This window comes from Galeopterus variegatus, unplaced genomic scaffold, assembly GCF_000696425.1.
Source record: "Galeopterus variegatus unplaced genomic scaffold, G_variegatus-3.0.2 Scaffold8801, whole genome shotgun sequence".
Taxonomy (NCBI): Eukaryota; Metazoa; Chordata; class Mammalia; order Dermoptera; family Cynocephalidae; genus Galeopterus; species Galeopterus variegatus.
In genome coordinates this window covers 59,840-72,983 of record NW_007734912.1, presented here as the reverse complement: position 1 = coordinate 72,983, position 13,144 = coordinate 59,840, and the positions used below count along the sequence as shown (strand labels likewise).

The 13,144-nt window shown below is 40.1% G+C and overlaps 1 protein-coding gene across 1 annotated transcript in view; it reads left to right on the top strand.

Moving 5' to 3' along the window:
- Positions 1-13,144, top strand: part of LOC103608766 (flocculation protein FLO11-like) — a gene marked incomplete at its 5' end in the record, with an annotated part of 52,946 nt that overhangs the window by 1,139 nt on the left and 38,663 nt on the right. The window contains one exon of the mRNA XM_008593162.1: positions 5-989. Coding sequence (XP_008591384.1) covers positions 5-989 — 985 coding nt within the window. The remainder of the gene's footprint in view (positions 1-4; positions 990-13,144) is intronic.

Here is a 13,144-nt window from a genome sequence, read left to right as displayed (position 1 = left end):
CTAGGCTTTCTCTTCTCACGGCTATTCTCAAGTCAAACCCTTCTCATCAAAGACCTTTTTCTCCTGCATCCTGTCCCACCCTCTCTCTCAACTCCCCGGCCTCTTCCACGCTCACCCTAGATCAAAAAGTAAAGCAAACCCCACCCATGCCTAAAAAATCTCTCTCAAGTTGCTCCCTGACAGCTGGATCTCCAGATCAGGGAGAGCACCAAGTCTCTGAGCTGACCCAGCGATCCTTTCACCTACCCATTTTCACCAAGTCGGCTCCCCTTTCTCAGGTGCCCTCCCTCTCTTCTACAAAACATGTTAGTAGCAGCCTTGTTTCTTCGAGTGCAGAGAAAACAGCATCACCCACTTCTTTGAAGAGCAATAGTACAACACTCTCCTTGCTACAAACCAGCACATCGAGTTCTGCAGGTCTTCCTCCTGTTCCACCAAGCTTTGCTCTCTCTTCTTCAAAGGCCAAACAGGATGGTGACCTCAGGGGTCCAGAAAAGCCCAGGAATATTTACACACACCTTTCTACCTTAGCCTCCCCTGTACTATCTTCTGTATCTCCTTCTATTAATCAAAGAGCCACGCTGTCCTCTCCAGAGAAATGTTTCCATCCTTCCCCAGCTCTTTCAAACCTGATAAACAGATCCAAAGGAGCATCATCTCAACTATCTGGCCAGGGACTGAAGCCTCCAGCTGTTCCTTCACCCCCTATCTCCAGTGCTAGCTCTGCCTCTCTTCCCAGCTTGAGGTCCTCTTCTCTCCCTCGTGCTAATCTGCACACCCAGGAGCTCCTGCTCAGTCCCTCAGCACTGCACCCAAGCTGTGGCAGTGGTACTTTGCCTCCAAGACTTGGGAAATCTGAAAGCACAATAACCAGCCACAGGTCACCTGTTTCGACCCCATCACTTCCCATCTCTCTAACAAGAACCAAGGAGCCGATTTCACCTTGTGCATTTTCCATGTCAACAGGCCCTGAAAATAACAAACCCAAGGTATTTTCTGCACGTTGCATGGTGCATGCTTATTTTGAAATATGGAAAAATCTCTTTTTTTGCAGGGGAAATATGAATAATTATGCTATTCATTTATGCTCCTACAAAGAGGTAGAGAAAGTACAAGACAGGGTTAGAATTTGGTATGTTTGAATGTGGAGATGAATTATAATGTCTAAAATTACACATTTCCATAAAACCTTTTGTTTTTGCAAATCCTCCTGCTAAGGTAACTTCTTCATATTTATGACTCAAAGGTCATTATTTTCAGACATAATATGAATTATACCATTATTCCCAATGACAGAATCGAAAGGATCTCATTAAAATTTGGAAATATGATGCATTTCTGATTACTTAATAAGAAGGACTCTATTTTCCATCAAAATATCCTGTACTGACAGAATGGTAGACAGGATTAGTTTTTAAAATTTTATTTATTGAAATATAATTGTACATATGTGTGGTGTACAGCATTAAATATCAATACCTGTGTGCGATATATGATGCTCAAATCAGGATAATTAGTATATTCAACATTACACCATGTAATCATATTTTGTGGCCTTTTACCACGAGAGCAAGGGCTAACCACCCCTCCTCCTTTTCCTTTCCCACCACTGGTGGCCTCCATTCTGTTCTCTTCTTTTTAAAGTTTAACGAATTATTGTAACTGTTGCATCTTTCTTTTTTTTTTTTATTTATCATGTAATCATATTTTGTGGCCTTTTACCACGAGAGCAAGGGCTAACCACCCCTCCTCCTTTCCCTTTCCCACCTCTGGTGGCCTCCATTCTGTTCTCTTCTTTTTAAAGTTTAACGAATTATTGTAACTGTTGCGTCTTTCTTTTTTTTTTTATTTACGTGCTTATTTTTTTAGTATTAAATGCAATATTATCTTAGATCTGGGTATATAATATGGCCAAGCCAGTTGGAAAACTATTTCCCTTGCCCATATTCATTTACAATTATTAATTTTTTCTCCTTCTACCAGGTTGATTGCTCGATCACTCCCCATACCAAAGGCTAAATATGGATTTAGCTGTATACATATAGTGCAAAAGGAAATTAAAAATTCCATTATATGCGAAAATTATTCAATTTATTATAAACAGTAAATATTTAGCAATTATGAAATATAGAAAGGGTAGACAAGATGGACGTAAGGAAATAGAAGTGAGAAGAGGAATGTTGGTTTTTAAATGCTCTGAAGCAACCCATTGAGCAAGTATGTGAAAACAGCATTTATTTTACACTGAGAATGAGAAGGAAAACATTTGAAGGAGTGACACCATAGTTCAGTTCTGTTGGTGGAAAGCAACTCTAAGGCTTGCAGCTTCCAGCTAATTCAGAATGTGGATCTTAGACACCCAGAATTTGATAGTTGTTACATACATAAAATAAAATTATGAAAGTGCCTGCATTAGGAGAGAGTGAGAATTTTCAGCTCAATGCATTGAAATAATATAGTTTTAGAACTCCAAAGTATCATGGAGAGTGTGTTTAACTCTTGTTACATTTTGGATGATGATTGTAAGGTTAGAGAGATAAAGCGACCCGCATTATCTTGTTAGTGATGCTGCAATACAATTCAACTTAAGAAGCATGTATTAAACACTCACTGTATGCCTACTATGACACTAGCTTTCTTTGAAGTCTGTGTTTTTTTATTTTTTAAAGAGAAGTAAGAGATAATTCTTTGTCTTAAAAAAATTCAATTTTATGCAGCAGGAAGAAATATATAATGCTGAGAAGCTATATAGAGTTTTAAAATCTTCAATATGTCTAGAAAACAGTAAAAGAAAAATGAACATTGTGTAACTTGGATTATAAATAAGATATTGCTGATTGAGTTTAATGTAACAGCAAGATTATTATGAGTTGTGGTTAGTGAGGGAAATTATAAATGTCAGGCTTGTCAGAAATGTTTAGGATTTAGCTTAATGAAGAGGAAAGGAGCTGGCATTTCAGAAATGAAATACAACCTGACCAAATATACAGAAGAGGATCCCAGAAGACTATATGTGGAGACATAAGAATATTGGCCTTGTAATCGAATAGTAATAATAATAATGATAACGATAGTTACAGATACTAATGGTTTTTGCAAGTCAAGAGCTGAGCTAGTAGTTATACAAAATAGTGAAAAATTAATTGAAATAGATTATATCAGTTAATTTTTATAACCATATGAAGTTGGTAATATTATTATTTTATTTTGTACACCTAGAAACTGAAGTTTAGTAAATAACTTATCTAGGTCACATATCTAGTATAGAGCTGACAGTTATATTAATTTAAATCTTCGAATTATTAAAGCTATGTTCTTTATTACTGTGATTTATTGCTATAAAGTAATAACTCATATTAATTATCAATTTAGCCTGAGTTTATAATTCTCATGAAGGAATTCATTATTATGGGATAATGACCAGATTCTCAATTTATTTGGCATTTGAGTCATTTTAAAAATTTATATGTAGAAATTATTAAGTTTTTGTGTTTGAAACTTTCAAAGCAAATGAAGTGAAGAAAATTTAACTTTTCCTATGACTCTAAATTTAAAATTCCTATTTATTTGAAGTAAAATGACCTGGTTCTTATCTTTTCAATACATATGTGTGATTATGAAATTCATTTGTGGTGTATTGAAAAAAACCCCTGGCGACCTAATCCTTACTGTTTCCTAAATTTATTAACAATCATTTCTTAAACTATGCTGCCATACACTTGAACTATTCATTACCATTTTGAAAAGTGATTTTACTCCAGCAGCTTCTTCAAAGTGTTTCTATTTGTGGTTGACAGTGTTTTGTTCATATTTTGGACCTGGAAAAGGGTGAGCCCAGAAAGGATTTTGATAAATTAAAGGCCTATTTTTTGAAGACTTATTTTTCCCTGGCTCCCTTCCTGCTCCCAACATTGAAGAATTTTTAACATTTGTTTTTTTTTCCTGTTGTATTTTCTTTATTTCTGAGTCATTTCAAGCTTATAGAAACACACAATAAATTTTATGAACATGAAATAAGAAGAATGATTATAATTTACCTAGTAAAAGTATTAATCTATTCCTTTGGACAGAAAAAAAAGTTTCGTACCATGGGTAAAATTTATGACTTCTGCAAAAATAGTTCCTCTCTGATACATGCTGTTCCATTTCATATTTATTTCTTTCTTGCTTCTTGCTATAATATCTCTTCAGGTAAAATTAAAAAATCATCCTGCTTTTTTTACTGCAAACTATTACTTTCAGGAATTGTAACGAGTATAAAAAATTCATTAAAATTTATGCTGAGATAGATAAATTTTACCCAATTACTTTTGACATTGGGTTAGTTTTGTTTAAATTGATAAGGTTATTTTATGGAATGACAGCAGGAAATAGAGAAAGGCTTTGTCATATTAAAGATCATGTAGGCTTTCATGAGTCATTTCTTGTCTTGCTCCTTTTGGCGTGGTGCTAATCTGAGCAAAGGGCTCTTTACGAAGTCAAAAGCTTCAGATTTAGATCACCTTCACTTACTCATAGATCCCGAAAGGATAGGGGTCCTAGAACACAGACAGACATCAAATTAAAACAAATTAAAACATGAATGCTTGAAGGATATTTCTTCAAAGTCTGGGCCCTGCTGTCTTTTGATGCTAAAATAAAATGGAACAGCTAGAGTATGCTGTGCTAAATTCAGATATAAAGGATGTTTGATGTTTCTTTTTCAGAGATAGAATCTTAAGGTTTTGAATCTGCATTAGTGTGATATAACGGATATGGTATGTTAATTTCAGATGTAGTTTTATAATATTATTTTGCATTATAATCGTGGCCCTAGACAGGATGGCCAACTCTTTGAATGTTGCTCAGGATACTCTTTGATCAGTATCTATATTGTCTGAGACATTTTTAAGACTGGATATCACAAAATTCACCCAAGGGGTTGTGCTTGGGTTCCCAATATATTTTGCCTTTATTTGTAAAAGAATTTAATTTTTTCTCCTACTGAGTTATCATGGTGTTCCATATAGAAATTGGAGTAACCATTACCTTAAAACCTTATATAGTCTGCTAGTCACTGAAGATGGAGTAAAGATCAATTCCAATGAGGGCCTCCAGTGATGAGCCTGCCCTGGCCTTAAAGCTATTTTGACACATAGCTTGTTTGGGGATCAGTTGGGAGATTTTTGATATTTCATTGAGCCTTTATAATGTGTTTTATTTAGAAAATTATCATTCCTTTAAGGTATCAAAATATTTCCAAATACATCACACTGGAAAGAAACTTGGTGGCAGTAGTCTGTATGTTACATCCTCCATTTCAGCAGAACCACATCTAATTTGGGGAAATGAGCAATATGGAACATGTCTCCATGAGCTAAAATAGTTAATCTGGGTTCAAACAAATTATTTGGTCAATAAATATGTATTGAGTACCTAATATGTGATTTTCAAAGCTGTGTGAAGATATTGCAACAAATAAAACATTCAAAAATGCCTGCTCAAGGAAAGTTTATGTTTTAGGGTGAAAGAGAAACAGTCAACAACAAACCTCCCAAACTTGTAAACTATCTTGTGTGTCAGAAGGTCCTAAGCAATGTGGAGGAGAAAAGAAAAGCTGGGTAAGGAGAATAGGGAGGAGATGGGGTCACAGTTTATGTTGAGTGGTTAGCAGAGGTTTTGTTTGAGAAAGTAACATTCAAGGAGGCGATGCTCCTTAAGAGACTACAGTGAGAAAAAAGCCCTGAGGCCAGGGTGTGCTTGATAAGCGTAAAGAACAGACTTGGAGTCAGTGTGGGGACAGTGGAGAGAATGACAGGACTGAGGTTGTCAGAGGGAGATAGAACTCTGGTAGCCAGACCCTGTGGAGTCTTGTAGGCTACTCCTTAGTCTTTGACTTTTACCTTGAGTGAGACAGGAAGCCACTGGAGGGTTTTAAACAGATAAGTGACATGATCTTTCTATCTTGCTGCTATGTTAAGAATAGACTGTAAGAGGGTGAGAAGGGAAATAGGGAGACCTTAGAAAGCTACTGCAACAATCTAGGCAAGTGACAATAGTGGCTCTTGCCAGGGTTATTATAACAGTGAAAGTGAAGATAAGATTTCTGTATGTATTTTACAGGTGAAGTAACAAACATTCAGCAATCATCAGAGCCACTATATGAAATGATAAAACAGTTGCAACTACACTTACTTGTCCTTTTGTTACACAACCTGCTTACTTTAGCACTTGGGAAACTGAGGCCGAGAGGTGCTGTGCCATATGTCTGTCTAGTCCTGTGTACAATGTGTACAGACATACAGAGAACCAGTCCCAGCTGCAGGTCCCATGGAATCCTATTAAAGACACTCTTTCAGAAAGACCAGGAACCAGACATTTCTTCCCTTCATTTCTTATCACTGAGTCACTCTTCAGCTCAAGACAGAAAATACCCCCCCCGGGCTGGAATGACCAAACTTTAAGTGCCTTTGATATAGGACACTGTCGGAGAATTCAGAAATTTAAAACACATTTTATCAACTAGTTCTCCTTCCTCCATATGGTTATTTACTCCCTCAAAGTTCTCCAGTGAATTAAGTGTATTTTATCCAGATGGAAATCCTGTGGCCTTTCCTTCAGTAGGTTGGCTTTGCCTCGCATAATGACAGGCACGTAACCGTTCCTCAACAAGTGCTCGCAGAGTGAGAAAAATGAAAAGGAAGGAAAGAAGGAGGGAAGTGAGTAGGGAGGCAGGGAGGGCTGATGGACTTACTGATCCCAAGCAAACTAACTTTCTGGATGTTGCAAGGCCTGCTATGCCAGTCCCAGTTGCAGGAAGGATCCCTGCCCCAATTTAAAAAGGTACAATTAGTGCCCTATGGAAGCAGGGGCACTTCCTGAGCATGGGGGGGGGGGCAAAGTTAGTCCCAGTCCTGTCTCCATCCCTCCATCTGTCTGGATGGTGATGTTGGACGAGCCAAATGAATATGCAAGAAATCGAGTTGGGGGCAGGCAACAGGATAACCTAGTTTTGCAAAGGAAATACATTTTGGTTTTAGGGCATGGGTGAGGAGGGGGTAAGTGAGTGGTAGCGTTTGGTGGTGTTAGTAAGACAGAGTGTGGGCAGGCCCTACATAATGCTGACAGTCCCCACTGAGGTGAGATTAGAGGAAAGTGAAGAGACATTTGTGGAAACATTGTGGGCTGCATCGACAGGGAGGGGGGCGACCACAAAAAGTTTCTTGCGAAGTGGAAGACAGATGAGTCACTCGGGGACCAGTCTGATTCGTTGGGGACTGCATCATCCCTGTGGACCTGGAACCTCCATGTTCTAGTTAAGGGGGAGCATTGAGATAGGAAAAACATGGCAAGAATGAGAAGGGCTAGGGAGCCAAAATAATTTAAAGGGCCACAGTGAAATTGCTAAGAAGCATCCTACTGATAGGAGGTAAAGGAGTGCCAGGAGAAATCTTCCTCTAATGTTACACTCTTTTGGGGCAGCACTAGCCAATCCTGTAGCAAGTACTAGAACAGATAGTATAATAAAGGTTAGGGACATGGGGTGGCATATACTTATCATGTCCCATGATGGTAAGCCCATGATAGCCGGTCGGGACCAGTCTTGGAGCAGCTTTTGTGTGAAGGATGTGAAGTGGGCCTGTGAGAGTGAGAGGATAATTGCTGCAGGAAAGATCATCCTTCCTCGGGGATTGGGGGAAGAGCAGAGGTCCTGGAGATTTTCAGTTTTGTGGGTCCTGAAATGGATGAAGTATAAGGAGATGTTGGGTTGGGGGTTGAGCAGAGGGACCCCTCTGGCTTGGTGTTAACAGATTCTTTGGGTAAATTCTCAGGTGCTAGTTTTACCAAGGATAAGTGATACCAAGAGGCCTTTCCTAGTACTTTTACTGCAATGAGGGTGGTGAGAATCACTGTATAAGGCCTTTCCCAGCGTGGTGAGAGGGGCTTTGGGATTTGGGTTTTAATATGCACTTGCTGTCCCAGGCTCATTTAAAGTCTGAGGGGGTGGTAGGGAAAGGATGAAGTAATAGAAGTTTGGCCTGTTCCTTCCCTAAGAAGATCCCTAATGAACAAAAGAGTAGGGAGATACTGACCTAAATTTGATGAGCTGGAAGAGAGAGGTGTGAGAGTGAAGGGTCTACCATACATAAGATCAAAGGGGCTGTGGCCTGTGGCCTTGCAGGGGGCAGCTTGTAAGTGAGTGAGTGAAAGGGGCTGAGAAAGAGGTCTAAAGCCTCCTTGCAATTATGTTCTAAGGGTTGTGAGTGTTTGGCGATGAGAGTGGCTGGATTTAAGGGAGGGCAAAGTTTAAAGGAGAACTGGGAATTTTCAATGAAGGTAAAGTGGATAAGTTGTAGGCAGGAAGGGGGGACAATTGACTTGGCCTTATGGCTGAGAAGTCTTGAAGATGATGGGGGGATCAAATGACTGTCGTCCAAAGGTTAGTTTAGAGCTTTCTTGTGGTAAAAGGGCAGCTGCCACCAAGATCCGTAAACAGGGGCCCATCCCCAGGCTGTGGTGTCTAGTTGTTTAGAGAAGTATGCAACTGGGGAGAAAAATATCTCCTGACTCTTGCCCCAAAACACTGACTGCCAATCCTTGGGTTTCAGTGATGTATAGGGTAAAAGGATGAGATAGATTCCAGAGGGATAGAGCTGGGGCTGCAAGGAGAGTGGCTTTTAATCGCTGGCAGGGAGAATGAATGGGCTTGGTGGGATTTAAAGGTATGACAGGATCCCCTTTGGCTGTCTTACAAAGTGGTTTTGCTAGCATGCCAAAGTTAGGAATCCATAGGCAAAGATACTCTGTAAGCCCAAGAAAGAAAGGATTTCACCCTTTATGATAGGAGTAGGGAGTTCAGAAATTAAACTCTTGTGATCCACCGCTATTTCTCTGGTGTTGGGGGCGTGAGGTGGACTCCCAAATTGATTACTGAAGGGGAAGAAATTTGGGCCTTGCTGGGGGACACTCACTATCCCCTGGAGGCCAGGAAATTAAGGAGAGCAACAGTGTGGATCTGTGAATCCTCATAGGAGGGGCTACAAAGGAGGAGGTCATCCACATATTGTATTAAAGTGTTAGAGGTTGGGGGGAGTTCAGATAAGTCTTGAGCTAAGGCCCAGCCAAAGAAGCAGGGGCTATACCGAAATCCTTGGGTCAAAACTGTCCAAGTAAGTTGTTGGGAACAGCGCATGTCAGGGAGGTTGGGGGGAGTTCAGATAAGTCTTGAGCTAAGGCCCAGCCAAAGAAGCAGGGGCTATACTGAAATCCTTGGGTCAAAACTGTCCAAGTAAGTTGTTGGGAACAGCGCATGTCAGGATCAGTCCTGTACTAAACGGTATGAGCTGTTAGGCTTTATAACCAGAAGGATGGGTGTATTGAAAGGTGAGCAGGTAAGCTGTGAGATATGAGAAGAAGGGAGTTTGTGTATGACGGTTTTTAAGTCTATTAGGTGTTTGTTAACAATGGGGTACTGTGGAACATTAGAGAGCAAAGAGGGGTTCCACAACTTAACAAGGATAGGGGAATGGTACATAGCAATGGAGGGAGAAGAAGTGTCCCATACTGCGGGATTAACCTTGTCCAATGGGGAGGGGAAGGTGTAAGCCTCAGGGGCCAGGTCTGGAGTTGGCCTGTAACAGGAGTACTGTAGCTGGAGTTAAAGTATCTAGGGTAAGGATAGCTTCGAATTTGAAAAGAATGTCCCATCCCAGTAAGGGGGTTGGGCATTGAGGCATTATTAAAACTTTGTGTGTGAATTGGGTGTGATGTATGGTGCAGAAAAGGGGTTGAGTGATCCATGGACAGTACTCTGAGCCCATGACCCCTACTATTGTGATAGAGCATGGGGTTGTTAGTCCTGCATATTCAGGAAGGGTAGAGTAAGTGACCCCTGTAACAATGACAAAAGAGATTGGCTTACCTGCTATGAGGCGAATTACCCTGGGCTCACACATGGTGATCTCCATGAGGGTCTTGGGCCCTGGGCATTGTCAGTCCTCCTCCTGGGTGAAGCGAAGCAGCTCTGGTAGGGATGGCCATGAAGCCAAAGGCTGTGGGTTGGGGACTGGGGCCCTCCCTCTCCTGTGAGTGGAACAGTCAATTCCCCAGTGACCTGGCTGTTTGTAGTGAGGACAGGGCCCGGGAGGAGGCCTGGGGTTATGACAGGTCCATGCCCAGTGGCCCAGTTGACCACATTTGAAGCAGTTCCTGGGTGGCTGGCGCCTTGAGGCAGCTGGCTTTGGAGTATGTGAGCCATGGATGGCATTAGCCAGGAGTTGGTATNCTTTTGACATTGGGTTAGTTTTGTTTAAATTGATAAGGTTATTTTATGGAATGACAGCAGGAAATAGAGAAAGGCTTTGTCATATTAAAGATCATGTAGGCTTTCATGAGTCATTTCTTGTCTTGCTCCTTTTGGCGTGGTGCTAATCTGAGCAAAGGGCTCTTTACGAAGTCAAAAGCTTCAGATTTAGATCACCTTCACTTACTCATAGATCCCGAAAGGATAGGGGTCCTAGAACACAGACAGACATCAAATTAAAACAAATTAAAACATGAATGCTTGAAGGATATTTCTTCAAAGTCTGGGCCCTGCTGTCTTTTGATGCTAAAATAAAATGGAACAGCTAGAGTATGCTGTGCTAAATTCAGATATAAAGGATGTTTGATGTTTCTTTTTCAGAGATAGAATCTTAAGGTTTTGAATCTGCATTAGTGTGATATAACGGATATGGTATGTTAATTTCAGATGTAGTTTTATAATATTATTTTGCATTATAATCGTGGCCCTAGACAGGATGGCCAACTCTTTGAATGTTGCTCAGGATACTCTTTGATCAGTATCTATATTGTCTGAGACATTTTTAAGACTGGATATCACAAAATTCACCCAAGGGGTTGTGCTTGGGTTCCCAATATATTTTGCCTTTATTTGTAAAAGAATTTAATTTTTTCTCCTACTGAGTTATCATGGTGTTCCATATAGAAATTGGAGTAACCATTACCTTAAAACCTTATATAGTCTGCTAGTCACTGAAGATGGAGTAAAGATCAATTCCAATGAGGGCCTCCAGTGATGAGCCTGCCCTGGCCTTAAAGCTATTTTGACACATAGCTTGTTTGGGGATCAGTTGGGAGATTTTTGATATTTCATTGAGCCTTTATAATGTGTTTTATTTAGAAAATTATCATTCCTTTAAGGTATCAAAATATTTCCAAATACATCACACTGGAAAGAAACTTGGTGGCAGTAGTCTGTATGTTACATCCCCCATTTCAGCAGAACCACATCTAATTTGGGGAAATGAGCAATATGGAACATGTCTCCATGAGCTAAAATAGTTAATCTGGGTTCAAACAAATTATTTGGTCAATAAATATGTATTGAGTACCTAATATGTGATTTTCAAAGCTGTGTGAAGATATTGCAACAAATAAAACATTCAAAAATGCCTGCTCAAGGAAAGTTTATGTTTTAGGGTGAAAGAGAAACAGTCAACAACAAACCTCCCAAACTTGTAAACTATCTTGTGTGTCAGAAGGTCCTAAGCAATGTGGAGGAGAAAAGAAAAGCTGGGTAAGGAGAATAGGGAGGAGATGGGGTCACAGTTTATGTTGAGTGGTTAGCAGAGGTTTTGTTTGAGAAAGTAACATTCAAGGAGGCGATGCTCCTTAAGAGACTACAGTGAGAAAAAAGCCCTGAGGCCAGGGTGTGCTTGATAAGCGTAAAGAACAGACTTGGAGTCAGTGTGGGGACAGTGGAGAGAATGACAGGACTGAGGTTGTCAGAGGGAGATAGAACTCTGGTAGCCAGACCCTGTGGAGTCTTGTAGGCTACTCCTTAGTCTTTGACTTTTACCTTGAGTGAGACAGGAAGCCACTGGAGGGTTTTAAACAGATAAGTGACATGATCTTTCTATCTTGCTGCTATGTTAAGAATAGACTGTAAGAGGGTGAGAAGGGAAATAGGGAGACCTTAGAAAGCTACTGCAACAATCTAGGCAAGTGACAATAGTGGCTCTTGCCAGGGTTATTATAACAGTGAAAGTGAAGATAAGATTTCTGTATGTATTTTACAGGTGAAGTAACAAACATTCAGCAATCATCAGAGCCACTATATGAAATGATAAAACAGTTGCAACTACACTTACTTGTCCTTTTGTTCTATTTTTCTCTTTTTATCTCACTATCTTTTACTCACCACCTTCACAATGAATGCTCTTGCAACCTTTCTGGAAATTCCTGACTTTCCATGATTCTCCCAGCCCCACTATCTGCCACTTCCATCTGTACTAACCGGTTCTGTGCCAATTCCCTTTGCTTCTCTATACCAGACTCTCCCAATTGGTCTTAGTAATGATTCACACTCGTTTCAATGATTGACAAAAGATTCTCTTCACCCCCTACCACCCAGTATTTGCATTTTAATTGGGGAGTTGTGCAGTTTAACTCAAAGAAGAGATCATTCAAAGGAAAGAACAGTGATCCAAGGTCATGAGTTCAGATCTTGCAAGTTTACATCATGAGGGAAGATGACTTCTGAAATTTAATATGTTAGAAATGCCTTCAGGGCATGCCTGGAGGGGAGAAGAAGGTCTCTAATTAGCCAGATTTGTCTAGGACTTGAACAATAAATGAAAAACTAAATATGTTTTTAAAATTTTCTCTGAATCTTATTGTAATATTCAATTAAATACTTCAATTCAACAAATACTTGCTGAGCATCTGTTCTCTGCCAGATTGGTATTAGGTGTTGAAAATAAAGGGAGAAATAAACTTAGCAATTGGATAGGGATGACTATTATAATACAATGAAATAAATGTTATGTATTTAGGGTTCTTCAAACACAAAAAGATAAATCAGGGGTGGAGAAGGGCCCTGGGAAGGGAATTGTTCAGGGCAGTTTTCTCAGTAGCCACCTCTTTCATCTGCAGTGCCAAGCCATGATCTACAGCCAGTTTTGGACAATTCTATCCCCATCCCTATTCCTTCTGTTATCGGAAACAGCATAGATTGTGCCCTACCAGTAATTCAGATGTAAGAAAGGCCGGCCAAGCCATGATCTACAGCCAGTTTTGGACAATTCTATCCCCATCCCTATCCCTTCTGTTATCGGAAACAGCATAGATTGTGCCCTACCAGTAATTCAGATGTAAGAAAGGC